The sequence below is a fragment of the Sorex araneus genome, chromosome 1 (assembly GCF_027595985.1).
Source record: "Sorex araneus isolate mSorAra2 chromosome 1, mSorAra2.pri, whole genome shotgun sequence".
In the NCBI taxonomy this organism is placed as follows: Eukaryota; Metazoa; Chordata; class Mammalia; order Eulipotyphla; family Soricidae; genus Sorex; species Sorex araneus.
Genome location: NC_073302.1, coordinates 407,015,317 through 407,031,140, shown reverse-complemented (window position 1 = coordinate 407,031,140; position 15,824 = coordinate 407,015,317). Strand labels below are relative to the sequence as shown.

Below are 15,824 nucleotides of genomic sequence, written 5' to 3'. Positions count from 1 at the left end.
GGGCCAGAGGCAGGTCTGGCACAAATGGGCGCAAAGCAAGCGAAGCGAGGAGCCCTTTGCTTCTCTCCCCCTTCCCCCCATTCTCCCACTGGCAGGCGTTAGCGCTGCGGGGCCTCGCCCAGAGCTGTGAGCCCGGGGCGCCCGCTTCTGCCTGGAGAACAAACCCAACAGGTCGACCCTCCTCCACCGTGGGTTAACTCGCCCTCGCAGAGCGCACCGCTGGAGAGCCGTAGCCTTGGGCACCTTTTCGTGACTCACGGTTTGCAAATGTAAATGCCCAAGTCGGCGGTAGGTCGCGATCTACGGCTCTCTCGGCTTTTTCCCCCGACCCCCCACCACACCTAGCCGGAGACCGGCCTCGAAGCATCCCGCCCCCGCGCTGGACCCGCGGCTCGGGACGCGCACCCAGAGGCGGACGCGCAGCAGCCGCACCGCCCCCTGGCCGCGATCGGGAAGAGCCCCAGCCCCGGCGCCACGGCAGACGCGGCCTTAAAACAAAAGAAGGCGCCCCCCAGCGGGTGGGACCCCCCCCTTCCTCCCCAAGTTGTGGCCTCCCGCTGCCCGCCCCCTCAGCCCCGGCGGCGCGTGTGCGCATGAGCAGAGGCGCCTCCCCGGGTTCCTCCCAAGGCTAAACTTTCTAATTCCCTTCTTTGGGCTCGGGGGCTGCCCGCGGCTGGGAGAGCGCTCGCACCGCGGGGTAGGAGAACAAAGTGGCCTCGCGATCCCAGCCCTCCTCCCCACTCGCCCACCTCCCGCTTCCGTGGGAGCGGCAGGAAATGGCAGGGCCCCTCTTCTCTCTCTGAATATTTGCCTTTTTTTCCCTCCCCACCTCTCCAGTTAAAGAAAATCCGGGGAAAGGGCAGACCTCTCGGCGGGCGCGCTCTCTCCCCTGCTCGGCTGCCTCCTCTCGGCTGCAAGGATGGACCTGGGGCTGCCGCAGGTGTTGGTCTACTGTTTCTTAGGTAATTACGGGGAACCGGGGTGTGCGTATGTGTGGGGGGGAGGGAGGGGGTGACAGGGGAAGGGCTGGCTTGGATATGGGGGAGAAAGTCCCCACAGTTGGATCCTGCTTCAAGCATGCCTAGGGGGACCGGGTTGTGGACTGGGTGGAAATTGTGCGCTGGGTATGCCAGCGCCCTTGGTGGCGCGCGCGAGGCTCGCCGCGTCCCCGCATCCCCGTGGCTCGGTCTGTTCCCAGGTCTCGGGATAGCCCGGGTTCCTGCGGCCGGGAACTCCCCGGCTTACACTGGGTGTCTCCCCGGCTTGCACTGGGTGTCTCCATCGCAGGAGGCCAGGCAATTCGGGGTAGCAGGGCTCGCCGCGGAGGGCTTCTTGGAGCTCGTTTCCTTGGAAAGTGCCCGAGCTGAGCGCAGGCTTCGTACCGAGACCAGATGGGGTCCATGTGGCTTTCATTAACCGTAGCCGTTTGCCCCCGGGTGGCGCCAGAAACAGCTTGGACCGGTCGCTGCCGCGCCACCGCGCGCTGAAGCCGCTCCAAAAGCCGGCCCTTTGCTTTGGGGAATCGGCGCTCCTCCACCCCCCGCAGCCCCCCACCCCCACCCACGCGCCCCCCTGGACGCGACGACCTTAGCGCGTGCACGCACTCACGCTCCCCCACCCCACGCTCCCCATTTCCGCGCGCGTAGACGCGCACTCGCACCCGGGGCTCGCGAGCTGCTGCGTGCACGCGGGTTCATAGACACACGTGCTCACGCGCGCGGTGTGGGTGCGGATGTCGTTCTCCCGGAGCCTAGGTACCCGGCATGTCGATGTGGCCTGTCTGCGTTTACACCGTTGAGTGGGGGGGGAGTCGTACACATGATGCTGGGTGCATGGGTCAGAAGTGTTACCGTAGGGTTCTGTTCCCGGCGGCGATGGGACCCAACTGATGGAGTGTCTATATTTCTTTGGGAATCCTCTCGTCCACATCCCTTACCGCGCCTCGCGCATCTCTCCATTGTTTTCTCTTTCCTGTGCGTTCTGCTTTTTTTCTGAATCTGTCCTCGCCCCTACTTGATCCTTTTCCTCCCCTGTTGCTGCCCCCGGGTACTTCCCTCCCGCTTCTACCACCCGGTCCACCCCACAATGCCTGTTGCCTGCCTTTTTACGCAGCGCTCTGCGGGGCTGGAGCGAGAGCTCAAGAACCCGAGTTCAGCTACGGCTGTGCGGAGGGCAGCTGCTACCCGGCCACCGGCGACCTTCTCATCGGCCGATCGCAGAAGCTCACGGTGACCTCGACGTGCGGGCTTCAGAAGCCTGAGCCCTACTGTATCGTCAGCCACCTCCAGGTGAGAGCGCAGAGAGGGGACTGGAGCTCTGCGACTCAGTCGCTCCAGACTTAAAGGGCTGGCCCTGCCGGACTCCGCATCCTGCCAATTCTCCAGATAGGAAATGCGCCCAGCCAGGGAGTCCCGGGATTAGGCTGGTAGCTCACTCTTGCGTCTCATGTCAGTTTGCACAGTTGCATCCGCCAAACGTTTCCTGCAACCTCTGGGCCACCTCCCCAGTATGGAAAGACAGGGCTGCATATTGGCCCGCGCCGGGTAGCCCTGACCCAAGGGCTCCAAAAGATCCGGGGTTCTTTTGTTTAATCCTTCCTCTTAGGAAGTGTGTATAAAAGTTCTTATTTTTATTTATTTTGTTACTAAACTGAGCTCTGGTCTTGGGTTTTCCCCAGATCTTCACTGGGGTAAAGGATATTTTAAAACTGACAGATGATTTGGCAAGGTCACTCCCAACTACTGAACCAGTATCTCTTTGCCCCTATGGTGCGTTTGTCTCAATCAGTTATTGGGATGGGATGCTTCTGGTTTCAAAAGTCCCCGGCTGCCGGGGTATCATGAAAGAAGAGGACCAGTACAAAAAGTCAGGATGTTAGTTTCCCATCACTACACCCAGATTTTAGATTTCCAATTTTAGATTTTCCAAAGTCAATCAGCATACCTCACCCTTGATTTTTTTAAAAGAGAGGTCCTAGGGCTAGAGAGAACTCAATGAACCGATTGCATCCTCTGCGTGAAGGCGGTCCGAGCTTCGATCTTTCTAAACTATGTGGTCTCTAGAACAGGGCACAGCTCCCCAGCCCAAAGCTGGGAATAGCTCCCAGTACCCCTATGTGTGGCCTAAGGAACCAAAACAACAGCAAACAAATCATTTAAAAGAGAAACTACTATCTCTGGCCTCTGAAGCAGGCTGGTCCCATGAAGGGCAAGTTTCAAGCTAATGGCTCACATTTTTGATGCTCCACCCGTGTGTAGTCTGGCCCTTCCGGAAGAGGACAGTGTTCTGGAGCTTACAGCAAGATGCCTTAAAATGGAGGCACTTTTACAAAGCAGAAAGGGCCCCGTTCTATAGACTTGATAAATTAAACTGAAGGAATGTGGTAAAGTGGATTCCACTCATTTGCTTCCAGGTTTATACAGAGATGTCTAGACTGCTTCCTTCTGATTAGGAGAGAGGCTATAATTAACCTTTTTCCCTCTTCACAAGTTCTGGTAATTGTTTTCCATTGTTAGTTTCCTTGACTACAAGCTAATGAAGGCAGTTGATGTTACCTTTTCTAATATTAGCTTGTAAATTTAACCTAAAATATTATGCTAACATTTACTTCAGAGGCCAGGACATCCTGTAAATGAATCACCAGATCTTAAACCAGCTTTGACCACAATGAGTTAGGCTATTGTCTTAAAAGCAATTAGAGTCAAACCCTTCTATGATTAACCATGAAGTTGTTGAGTACTCTTCAGAGATACCAGTAAAGAATGGTCAGCACTTGTACTTTTACTCAAACATATTGGGTCTGAAAATTTTTTGAGGCAAGAAGCACAAGTATTTAGTACATTGCCCATTGCACACTTGTCTCTGTTCTTTAGTTAGTATATCTTACCAGTCTACAAATCCTTTTGGGAAGAAGGTTATCACTCATAGCTAAATTAATAAAGTAGATGATTCTATTATTTTTTTTGGTGGTGGGGTGTTAGAGGAGTGTTTGGGGCTGCAACCAGTAGTGCTTATGGGAAACTGTCAGTTTGGGGTGTGGGGATCAGTCCCAGTGGTATTTAGGGGACCACATTGTACCAGTGCTTAAACTGTTGTTGGCCACATGCGAGGCAAGTGCCTTATCCTTGTACTGTCTCCCTAGCCCATGATGACCTTGTTAAGGAATAATAGTACTGTAGCACTGTCATCGCACTGTCGTCCCATTGTTCATCGATTTGCTCGAGCAGGCACCAGTAACGTCTATTGTGAAACTTGTTGTTACTGGTTTTGGCATATCGAATGGTCTGAGTGCAGTGGTGTTTATTATTAATTGATCACAGCCAGTTAAAGAATACTACTCTTAAATATTTGTAAGATGTATGTGCTTCTCTCTTGGCTGGAGCAGTAGCACAGTGGGTAGGGCATTTGCCTTGCACACGGCCAACCCAGGTTTGATTCCTCCGCCCCTCTTGGAGAGCCCACAAGCTACCAAGAGTATCTCGACTGCACGTTAGAGCCTGGCAAGCTACCCGTGATGTATCCAATATGCCAGAAACAGTAACAACAAGTCTCGCAATGGAGACGTTACTGGTGCCCACTCAAGCAAATCGATGAGCAACGAGATGATTGTGATACAGTGATGTGCTTCTCTATTTTAATCTTAAGAACATTTTCAGACTTCAAAATAATGTGCATTTCAGAAAATGTGGACGAAAAGCAAAGCTCCTTGTGTAAAAGGGAATTATTTAGTTGTGCTTTTTGTGACCCACCTTGGCTGGCCTAGAGAGTAAAAAGGTTCTTTGAGCCCTCATGGCTTAGCTGCCACATTAGTTACAGCTATCCTAAAGCTTAATAGTTTATACTCTATGTCCAGTTCAGATCCATTTTGGTGTTCTATAAATTGATCCTAGTCTTTAGTACCTCCCACATAAGGACCTCGAAGCCTCCGAGCCATTTCCCAGATAATCACCCATTGTAGGGTAGATGCATAAGGCCAACCCTGATTCATGAGGGCAAAATAGAAGCTAAGAGCCATTGTTCTGTCATTCTACAAGTTGCAGAATTGGCTAATAACTTCTGCCCAGTGGTTTCTGCCTCATGTAGGTCTTAGAAAACCAGGCCAAATGTATTATCATTTTTCTTTCAGTTTTAGTTTATTTTACGTCAGCAAAAATTCTCTAATGCCTCTTCTGCATTTTACATGAAGAGTAAGCTTCTCTAGCTATTTATTGAGATTAAGGCTTAAGCTAGAAATTTCATTCTGGCTAAATTAATAGCTGAGGAAACAATGCTGCCTTTTATCTTTGACCTTGAATTTGCAAGGGAGGAGGACATTTTCAGGAGTATTTCATATTCAATAAGGTAAAAACTGAAAAGCACGTGATATGTCATTAAAATGGTTTTGACAGGTTCATTTTTCTTGAAACAAGTAGGTTTGATTTTGGGGTTTATAGGCTTGATTGTGTTTTGTTTCCTCTCTGAGCTCTGTGTGTGTGTGTGTGTGTGTGTGTGTGTGTGTGTGTGTGTGTGGTGTAAGAGATATTGCTTCCTATACTTATGAAACTTTGCTTTCAGGAGGACAAAAAGTGCTTCATATGCAATTCACAAGATCCTTATCATGAAACCTTGAATCCTGACAGTCATCTCATTGAAAATGTGGTCACTACATTTGCTCCAAACCGCCTGAAGATTTGGTGGCAGTCTGAAAATGGTATGTGGTAGGTGTGGAGACAAGTTCCATGCAGTGTAACTGGTCACCCTAAAAGGGTTTATAGACTCCTGGGCATTTGTAATTGTGATTGGTTTCTCTGTCCCTATAATTACGGCCTTTGAATGATTACTGCCAGGAGGGCTAACATGTCCTGGTAAAACCTGATCTTTTTTCCTGAAGCTTGTATTCCTAGAAGAAAGCAGTCTTTCATGCTCAACCAAAGGAGGAGTACATAGTCCTTATCCTGGGTTGAGGGTGGGGGGCGGGGGGGTCATTGGGGCACATGTTTACATACTGGGAGCAGACTTGGGGAGGGCGTGGGAAGCCTTATGCTCTCTGAAGTTCTGGTTTTACACAAAGCATCTTTGATTCTGATCAACCCCAAATGAAAAGGCAGAATCAGTATACATCCCCCACTCTTTCCAACATCTAGATAAATGTAATAATAATACTATGAGTAAACATTAGACATACTTTTTAAAGTTCTTTTGGTTTGGGGGCCACAGCTGGGCTTATCCCTGGCTCTGAGCTCAGGGATCACTCCAGGAAGGTTTGGGATACTGTACTGGGACCCAGGGTTTAAACTTAGGTCTGCTGTGTGCAATGCAAGTGCCCTACTCCCTGTACCATTACTCGGTTCATAGAGAGGCCTTTTTCCAAAGAATATCAACATAGTTAAAAACCCATCATTTCTTCAGTCATTGTGTGAGTCTAACACTTTGACTTTGCCATCTTAGTTTTAGTTTAATATATTTGCCATTTGTGATGTTACTATTGCTTGTGAAACTAAGCCCTGATTAGTTCTGCTTTTATTTCAAACTTGAGATATTGAAATTCGGCAAGTGTAAAGTTACTGTGTTTGTTAATTAACAATATACCGTTAGATCTTTAAAAAGAATTATAGGACAGGGATCTCAAAGAGGTGATCTACGCTCGATCATGGAGTATGTACATACTAAATCCCTTTATTATGTGCTTCAACCTGGGAAGCTTTTGCATGATTGTCATTTATCTTCCTATAAGGAGAAAGTCCCTGAATAGACTTCCTTGGCATAAAATATGAAACCATACATGGTTGTAAAAGACTGAGTTCTGGGCAGGACTGATTATTCCTTGGCTTTGGAACTTTATTGGTTATCACATTGAGATTGACTGGATCTCAAAAACTAACATGTTGATTTAAACCGTATATATTCTTTTTTTTTTTTGCTTTTTGCATCACACCCGGCGATGCATAGGGGTTACTCCTGGCTCTGCACTCGGGAATTACCCCTGGCGGTGCTCTGGGGACCATATGGGATGCTGGGAATCGAACCCGGGTCGGCCGAGTGCAAGGCAAACTCCCTACCCGTTGTGCTATTGCTCCAGCCCCTAAACCGTATATATTCATAAGGAAGTATCTTGGTTGATAGTTTATTATGAAAGATATGTTTCTGGGAGTTGAAGCTATAGTACAGCGGGTAGGACATTTGCCTTGCACATGGCTGACCCAGGTTCGATCCCCAACATACCATATGGTCCCTCAGCACTGCCAGGAGTGACTCCCGAGTACAGAACCTGGAGTAGCCTGTGAGCATCGTCGGGTGTGACCCAAAGAGCAAAAAGTAAAAAAAAATCTGCACTTGGCTCGCAGAGCATTTCTGTAGTGTCATAGAGCTTGCCACAAACCAGGATCTGAAGCACTTTTTGGTAGCCATAAGAAGGATCCTTGGGGCTGGAGTGATAGCGTAAGAGGGTAGGGAATTTGCCTTGCACGTGGTCGACCCGGGTTCGATTCCCAGCATCCCATATGGTCCCCTGAGCACCACCAGGAGTAATTCCTGAGAGCAGAGCCAGGAGTAAACCCTGAGCATCACCAGGTGTGACCCAAAAACAAGAAAAAAAGAAAAAGAAAGAAGGATCCTTGATATTTGGATCATGACAATTCCCATCCTTGGCATTAGGCAGCAGAATCTTTCATTATTGCTGTAGTTCTAGAAGGATTTTCTCAGTCCATCAGGAATTAATTTCTACAACTTTGAATTTGTGAGGCAAAAGAAGCCAAATGGCAAAAAAGAAGGGATTTTCCAACAGAGGCTGGAGTTCTCTGTCACTCTGCTGCCAGAGATTAGATGAGATTAGACTGATGGAATTTAGTCTTTAGAAAGTCAGACCTATTGTTACCATCCCTTATCTCCCTGTTGCCTGATAGTTCACAATTAAAGACTTACTTAATGAATGTGATATTAGCTGCCTTGTGTGTTTTGTCCTTGTTGAGCTTTACTTGGCAGTTGACATTATCAGTACTTGGTCACAGAAATCAGTTTGCAGATGCAGTTACTCTTAACTTACTCTCATGATGACAGAAATCAAATACACCATAGAAGAATGTTCACGATTCTTTTCTCCATGGGTGTTTCTCCCCATATTAAAACAATGACGGTGCTCTATCAGGCTATAAATCCAAAACGGGAGGTGCTTTGGGGTAATATAGTTTGGGAATGTGCCTTGGGGACAATATTGGTTCTTATGTCACAGAATGGTACTAGTCTTGTTTGCTTTTTATGCTATTTTGTTATCTCTAAATTTTGGGCAAATAGTGCAGGTTTTTAAAAGCCTGGGAAAGGAAAGGACATACAGCTAGTCGCTTAGTTAACATTTCACATACACAAGAATGTCCAGAGTGGGTTTATAATACAGTTCTTTTAAGAGCATTAGATAAGGTTAGTTAGGTTGATTATAATGTTTTTCTTTTAACATTCCAACTAACTCATATCCGTTCCAGTGACCACTTTCCCCCAGCCCCTCAAATGATTTGGCTGTTCTCCAGAGGGAGTGTTTTATTCCAAAGGTCCTACTGATTTCCTGAAAATACACGGGGGCTGTGATGTGATACATTCTGACACATTCCTGTCTTCTTACACTTAAGATTTCTTTTACTCTGGATATTGGACCCCCAAAAGTGCTCTTAAGTACAGGAAACATGCAGATGTCTCTTAAATTTACAAGGGCAGGCTTTGAAAGGCTTGGGGACTGTGAAAGGAGGTGTTTTCTGCCCCTAGAATTCCAGTGGTCTTTTTAGCCTATTAAGCTGGGGAAGGGGGTCCACTGACCCTCAGGGCATGGTGCAAAGGTTCGTTTGTTCAACCCTCCTCTGAAAGGGAAGATGTTAGTATTTGTTCTGGACCTGTTTATTTCTTTGACCGATTCTTTTTGTCTCCTTGGCGCATTGTTTTTTTCAATTCTGGAAATGCATCCAAAGGCTTCCCCACCAGGGATGGGCTTTTCTATAACTAACATGTGTGTGGACTCTTATTTATTTTCTTTGCTGCTGCAGAGAAAGGACTATTTGTGTTTCTGCTGGAGGAGGATTGTGTCCCTGGGCCCCTCCTGCGCACAGGAAGTGCCCTGCTCTCCCCTTTGAGACTCCCTGACTTCAAGGGTTGGGAAGATGATTCACTTTCCCTGAGCTAAGGTCTTTCTCGACAGCTGCTAGAGACGTTCTGGCAGGTACCTACTTTGTTCCAGGAGCAGATTCCACACGCTGAACTCCAGAGTGATTTGTGGAAATGAAGGAATGATTCTGATTTGTGCTTTCGCTGTTCACATAGCTTCCTCAGCTTGAAAGGCCATGCAGAGAGAATTTTATGAGGAGGAAAGCAAAGAGAAATTAACAAAAGAGCCCCTAAAGCTCCAGCTCACTGATTTGGTCCCAGACTGCAGGTGTTCACCTAACTGTTCCGTTTTGTTGTTGCTAATCTCTAGGTGTGGAGAATGTAACGATCCAACTGGATTTGGAAGCAGAGTTTCATTTTACTCATCTCATAATGACCTTCAAGGTAAGGCAGCCGTCACTTTCTTGCAAGTGACACAAGAAGAGCTCTGTAATCCCCCTTTCAGAATGAATGTCTGTTGCAAGTTTGGCCTCAGCAAGAACTTAAAATATTATTGTTGCCATAAATTGGGGTAATTGAGGAGCTTTTAAAACATAGGCACCAATAACAGGGTTTAAGAAATACTCTTATCTTCGCAGAAGTAAGCAGAATGAGCCACTATTCTGAAGTAATTCAACTGTAAACTTTTAATTAGGTATCTTTTATTTCCCTGTGGGAGAGAGGCTGCTTTGACTCTCTCCCAAACCACAATAAAACATCTGGAGAGTAAATCCCTGAGCCCCTATGTTTATGTTTTAATGTTGCATTTGGTAACTGAAAGGAAGTGTATTGTCTTGGGTTTTCAAGGTTTTGCAGAATTTGTGGGAAGAGTCCTATAGTTCCTTAAGAAGTATGTATGCCTTCTTAAATGTGGATTTTTTTTTTATCCTTTCTTTTAGAGATGTAAAATGACCCCAGGACTAGGGAATGTCTCTGTACAAAGTCCCTTTGTTTCTTCGTAAGCAGCTGCCTGGAAATGACAGACTTCCCAGGGCTTAAAGTACATGTTGGTGCACATAAAACCCATAATTTACTTATTGCTTCTCAGATTGAAATCACTTTTGCATAGTTTGCAGTTGGAGTTGGGGGGGGGTCTTATCTCTATCCGCTCAGGTTCAGGAAGGTGCCACTGGTGGGTTTACCACGTGGGGTTTACCACATTAAAGTCTCACTTGTGTCTGCTACTGAAATCTGGAAGGCGGGTAGCACAGGTGGGCGTGGAAGTCAGAAGGTGAGCGAGAGGCCTGCCTTGGGGCTGCTCATTCCCAGACCCGAACCCCTCGTCCCTGACCCCTCTCTGGTAAGCTGCTGTGAGTACAGGAGAGCAAAGTTGACACTGGGACACCTGGTATATTGGAAGGGCTGGGAGGATTCTCTCAATTTATCACTTACTCCTGGAACCCCCATTGACTGTGTGCTCATCTTAGTGATTGGAAATGACACAGAGTCATGCCACACGATGTTTTCTTCATGTTAGGTGAAACCTAAATATACTCAAAATTGTCTTTATCAATATTGTTTTCCTATTTTTTTCATCTGGCAGAGGGCATCTGCATGCCTGCGTTGTTCTGAGTTCATTTATATTCAAAAGTCCTTCGGGGGCATGTTCTGGAGTTGAATACTCATTCAACTGAATACAATGGGCCAAAGATGAAATTCTGACCTGGAGGTCAAACAGAGAAGGCGGGAATTGAACTGGGACATAAAGAATTGAGTATAAGTTGTCAGACTTTAGTTAATAAAACCCATCCTTTGGATTCTAACTCTGTCAAGTAACTTCATGGGGTTGGGTATCAGTCCCTAGCCTCCCCTTTACTACAGTCTACAGCCAGTTTGAGATTCCTCACTGGTAAGATGGGAAGAGAGATAACACCTGCATTATGGGGTTGTATGATAAAACCTTTATTACCTCTGTTGTGGTAATAAAGATAACTCCTGATTATCTGGGTGTATAGTGGAAGCATCATTTTATATATACTGATGCTTGCCATGTAAGAATTGCTCTGTGAGTATTTACTGAAGAAATGAGCTTCTTTTGTTTTTTTATGTTTGCATGTAACTATCCTATCATGGCTGTTAGAGTTTGCATGATCACAGCTCCATGGAGCTTTCTTCTAGAGAGAAGAGAAATAAAGTGCAAGTGACTTGCCAGAATGTGCTAACTGTTCAAAGAAGGATGCTTCCAGAGGCACGATTGGGGACTGCCCTTGGCCGGGGCAAGAGTGAGCAGGAGGGAGGCTGTAGTGATAGCATAGTGGGTAGGGCGTTTGCCTTGCACGGGGCTGACCCAGGTTCAATTCCCAGCATCCCATGTGGTCCCCTGAGCACTGCCAGGAGTGATTTTTGAGTGCAAAGCCAGGAGTAACCCCTGTGCATCTCCAGGTGTGACCCAAAAAAGCAAAAAAAAAAAAAGAGTGAGGGGGAGGTCTGTAAGAAGAGGTGGAAGGAAAGCCATTCCTCACAGAGGAAACAGTTTGAGACCTAAGTTTTTGTGGTGGGACAGTTTGATTTAGGTTGCTCTGGCCTAACTCTGTGTCTTCCTGGATCTTGGGATGGTAAAGGAGAAGGGAAATATGATTATAGTGAGAAGTCCCTTAACTTCTTGCCGAGGAGTGAGGATTGTTTAGGAAGTAGGAGGGCATGTAGATAGAAAATGAGATCTGCATATTAGGATGGGAGCCCAGAAAGGATTACCATTGTGGGGAGAAATCAGGCTGCAGGCTCTTGTTGGAGTCAGTGTTCATGGAAGGTCAATGTCAGACAGTATTTGCGTTAATGTAAGAGATTCTCCTCCTGCAACCCAGGATTCCTGGAAGTATTGCTTGGAAAGCTTTTCTGGGTCACACATATCTCCATATTCATTAAAATATCACCCTCGGCCACTGCTGCTACTGCCTTTAAGAGTCATTGCTGAGAGGAGGGGCCTTTGATTTCTAAGAGTCATTTATATCCTTTAGATGGAAAAGGTTAAATCAGGACCTGGAAGAAAAAAATAGTTGTAACAATGGAAGGGTAAGAGAAGGGGTAAGTCAAAGATTACTGAGCTGTCCAGCTGAGTAACTAGGAAGGTGATGATATTGTTACTAGAAGTGAAGAAGAAGGACAGGTAGATAAAAAGATGACCCTCTCCTATGACTTCCACAGAAATGGCTGATGCACAGTTGATTGGATTTTCTTAGGCCAGCAAAATCCATATAATACATAAGCAGGATGCCTTTGTAAATAGTCAGATGTTTCCAAACCCAAAGTTTCTTTATTTAGTATAAATCCAGAAGCATCTGCGCAGTAAATGTGAAGCTGAGAAGGTCGATCACTGAGCAAAGAGCATGGGAAAGGTTCCTTTCTGTAGGTAAATGTGTCTCTCTCGGTTACAGTACCTTCTTAAGTCCACAGGAAATTGGATGACTTGCCAGTGAGCCATTGGGACTCAGAAGTTTCTAGAAGGGAGGGAGAAGGAAGCCCAGCCAACACTGCATGTGGGTCCTTTTCTCTTTATTCTCGTGGCATAGACATCAGAGTAGACTCCCAAATGGTTACCAACCAGCAGTCCAGTCTGATTCAGATGGTGATTGGGTTTCCCAACATAAACACATTGTAGATTCTTTGATCCTTTTGAGAATTTATTATAGTGTGATTTTCTAATATTCTGTTGAGACAAAAAACGAGGACTAAGTATCTAAGTCAAAGGATCAGTCAAAACATGACCTTCACTTCTTTTTGTATCTCTGTCCATCAGTGAAATAGACTCTAAAAATTACTGAGGAAAGTGGAAAGAGAGCTGTATTTATACTGGATTTTCACCATTAGCTTCTACCCCATATTTCTATCAAACATTGGTTTTAACACATGATGTTTTTATTATGGTTCAGTTGCCAGGTTGGCCTGACTTTGGTTTGCTTTTTCATCTCTTGTAATGACTTCATTTCCCCAAATTCACTTTTCCTGTGATTGGAACTTTTGCCCATTTTTGGTGTACATTCTGCTTTGTCTTTTATTTCCTAATTGACCCGGTTCACAATACCCTCCTAAAACACTGGTTCATCTCTCCATTGCCCAGATTTCTTTTCTTCTTTTCTCTCTTGATACCCATGTTTCAGTCTTCCCCAGTGCTTTTTGCCAGTTAGACAGAAAGATGGGTTTTGTCTTAATTACCTTGGATTTTCATCTGTGCTCTCCCTGGAGTTAGCAAATGAGTTAATGTGTCTGAATCTCAATTTCTTTATCAGTTACACAAGTGTGTTGTGGTGGTGTATTCATTTGCTACATCTGCTGTGCACATGAACAAGGTGACTTCAACAACAGAGATGTATTTTCCCACAGATTTGGAAACTAGAAATTGAAGTCAGTGGCCTTGGTTTGTCTGCGAGTGCTCCCTTTCCTTGCCTTGTAGGTGGTTGCCTTCTCCCTTTGTCTTCATGTAGACTTGCCTCTCGGGGTATCTGTCCTAATTTCTTCTTGTGAACACCCCAGTATTTATTTTCTTTTTTTTGGGGGGTGGGGGTCACACCCAGCAATGCTCAGCGGTTACTCCTGGCTCTGCACTCAGGAATTACTCCTGGCAGTGCTCGGGGACCATATGGGATGCCGGGGATCGAACCCAAGTCGGCCACATGCAAGGCAAATGCCCTACCCACTGTACTATCACTTCAGCCTGAACACCTTAGTCTTTATAGGACTGACTGGCTTACAGCCTACTCTACTATCCTCATTTAGTTTTAGTTACCCCTTGAAAAACCCTGTCTCCATATATTGTCACATGAGAAATGTACACTGGTGGTTGTTTTTTTTTTTTGGGGGGGATGGTGATAAATATACTTAGTTTATTATTTTTTTTAATTTTATTTTTAAAATTAAAAAAATTAATTGAATCACAGTGAGATACAGTAACAAAGCTTTCATGTTTGAGTTTCCGTCATACAATGATCGAATACCCATCCCTCCACCACTGCACATTTTTCACCACTAATGTCCCCAGTATTTTCCCTGCATCCCAGCCCTCCCCATGCCTCTATGGAAGAGTTTCCCCCATACTCTCCCTCTGCTTTTGGGCATGACGGTTTGCAATACAGTACCCAATTGCTTCCTAAACTCTTTGGGTCACGACTCTACATGAGGTCTGAGTGTAACTAAAAGTGGGGCTTATGAAAAATTTATTTTAAAATAAATGCATGATTTATTATCCATAAATGTTTGATTCATATAACTGGGGTTGCATAACGATTTCTTGGGCAAAAAGATATCACTGTATCACTGTCATCCTGTTGCCCATCGATTTGCTCAAGCGGGCATCAGTAACGTCTCAGAAAAAGTTTAAGTGACCCCTCGGTTCCCTGTTGGTGAGTTTTCTTAGAGCACTGAGCTTGACTTTGTTATCTTGTTCTTTGCACTTTAGTTTTGGGGGAGGAGGTATCTACTTGGAGATTTCAGATATTGGGTGCGCGCATTTCTCCCAAGTCATGTCTCAAGCTCACTCTCCCAACTGTGCACCAAAATACTGTTTCTCTTTATCCAGACGTGTCTCCACGTGCAGCGTCACATGCATCTCGTCCAAGACCAAATGCTTTCACCTCTCTTCTTCGTTTTGGTCATTATTTGCACAATTCTCCCCTCCCCTGCTACTTAAGCTCAGCTGCAGTTTCATTCATTTCATGCAGTTGGTCAGAGCAGTGAATTCCGTCCCTTTCTCTTCATCCAGGTTTTACTTGGCCAAGTGAAAACGATCATCTTGTTTGAGTGAGAACCTTCATTTTTCTGTCACTTAGTTCTGTGGACTCTTGTGTCCGACCATCCTCCGCCTTACCTCTTCAGTAATGTTGCAATGGTTGTTTTTTAAAAATAGAATCTGATTTCTTTTTTCTTTCTGTAATTTTTATCTTTCATTGTTTCTTTCAAATTACATACTAACTTATCCCTTAGCCAATAGGAAACATCAAATGAGTCCATGGTCTCCTTCCCCGCTAAATAAATCACCATTTATTTATTTATTTATATTTTAAGTACATTTATTTTTTGTTTTTAGTTGGTTTTTTTGTTTTTTTGTGGGGAGAAGGTGTAGGCACACCAGGTGATACTCAGGGGTTACTCCTGGCTCTGCACTCAGGAATTACCCATGGCAATGTTCGGGGGACCATATAGGATGCCAGGGATTAAACCCAGGTCAAATGCATGCATGACAAGTACTCTATTCGCTCTTCTATTACTCTGGCCCCTATTTGGAGTACATTTATAATCATTAACAATTATTAGGTGAGACCTGAATTTGCTTCTCATAGCATAGGTGAATCAATAAATGAAAAACACCATTTTAGAGGAGTTGGTTTGCTGCTGTCTCCTCTGTGAGGCATTTCTCATTTTTTGTCACTGTCACTATCACTGTCACTGTCATCCCGTTGCTTATCGATTTGTTCGAGCGGGCACCAGTAAAGTCTCTTATTGTGAGACTTACTGTTACTGTTTTTGGCATACCCAATACACCACGGGTAGCTTGCCAGGCTCAGCCATGCGGGCGCGATACTCTCGGTAGCTTGCCGGGCTCTCTGAGAGGAGCAGAGGAATCGAACATGGGTCAGTCTCATGAAAGGCGAATGCCCTACCGCAGTGCTATGGCCCCAGCCCATTTTTTGTGTATGTGGTAAAAAATATTTATAATACATTTAGTCATTTTAACTTTTTTAGCATGCAGGCCACTTAGGTATGTTCATGACATTTGCAACCATTGCCAC

At 45.6% G+C, this 15,824-nt stretch overlaps 1 protein-coding gene across 3 annotated transcripts in view; it reads left to right on the top strand.

Moving 5' to 3' along the window:
* The first annotated feature begins 604 nt into the window (after window positions 1–604).
* The window catches only part of LAMB1 (laminin subunit beta 1), an 88,128-nt gene continuing 72,908 nt past the window's right edge, over window positions 605–15,824 (top strand). Inside the window, exons 1-5 of one of the 3 annotated variants that reach the window (XM_055134445.1) lie at window positions 605–697; window positions 838–962; window positions 2,113–2,288; window positions 5,554–5,689; window positions 9,434–9,507. In XM_055134445.1, the coding sequence (XP_054990420.1) occupies window positions 920–962; window positions 2,113–2,288; window positions 5,554–5,689; window positions 9,434–9,507 (429 nt within the window). In that variant the 5' untranslated portion in view covers window positions 605–697; window positions 838–919. Of the gene's footprint in view, window positions 963–1,686; window positions 1,755–2,112; window positions 2,289–5,553; window positions 5,690–9,433; window positions 9,508–15,824 lie in introns of those variants that run through there. The other 2 variants (XM_012935314.2, XM_055134453.1) reach the window with 2 other exon arrangements.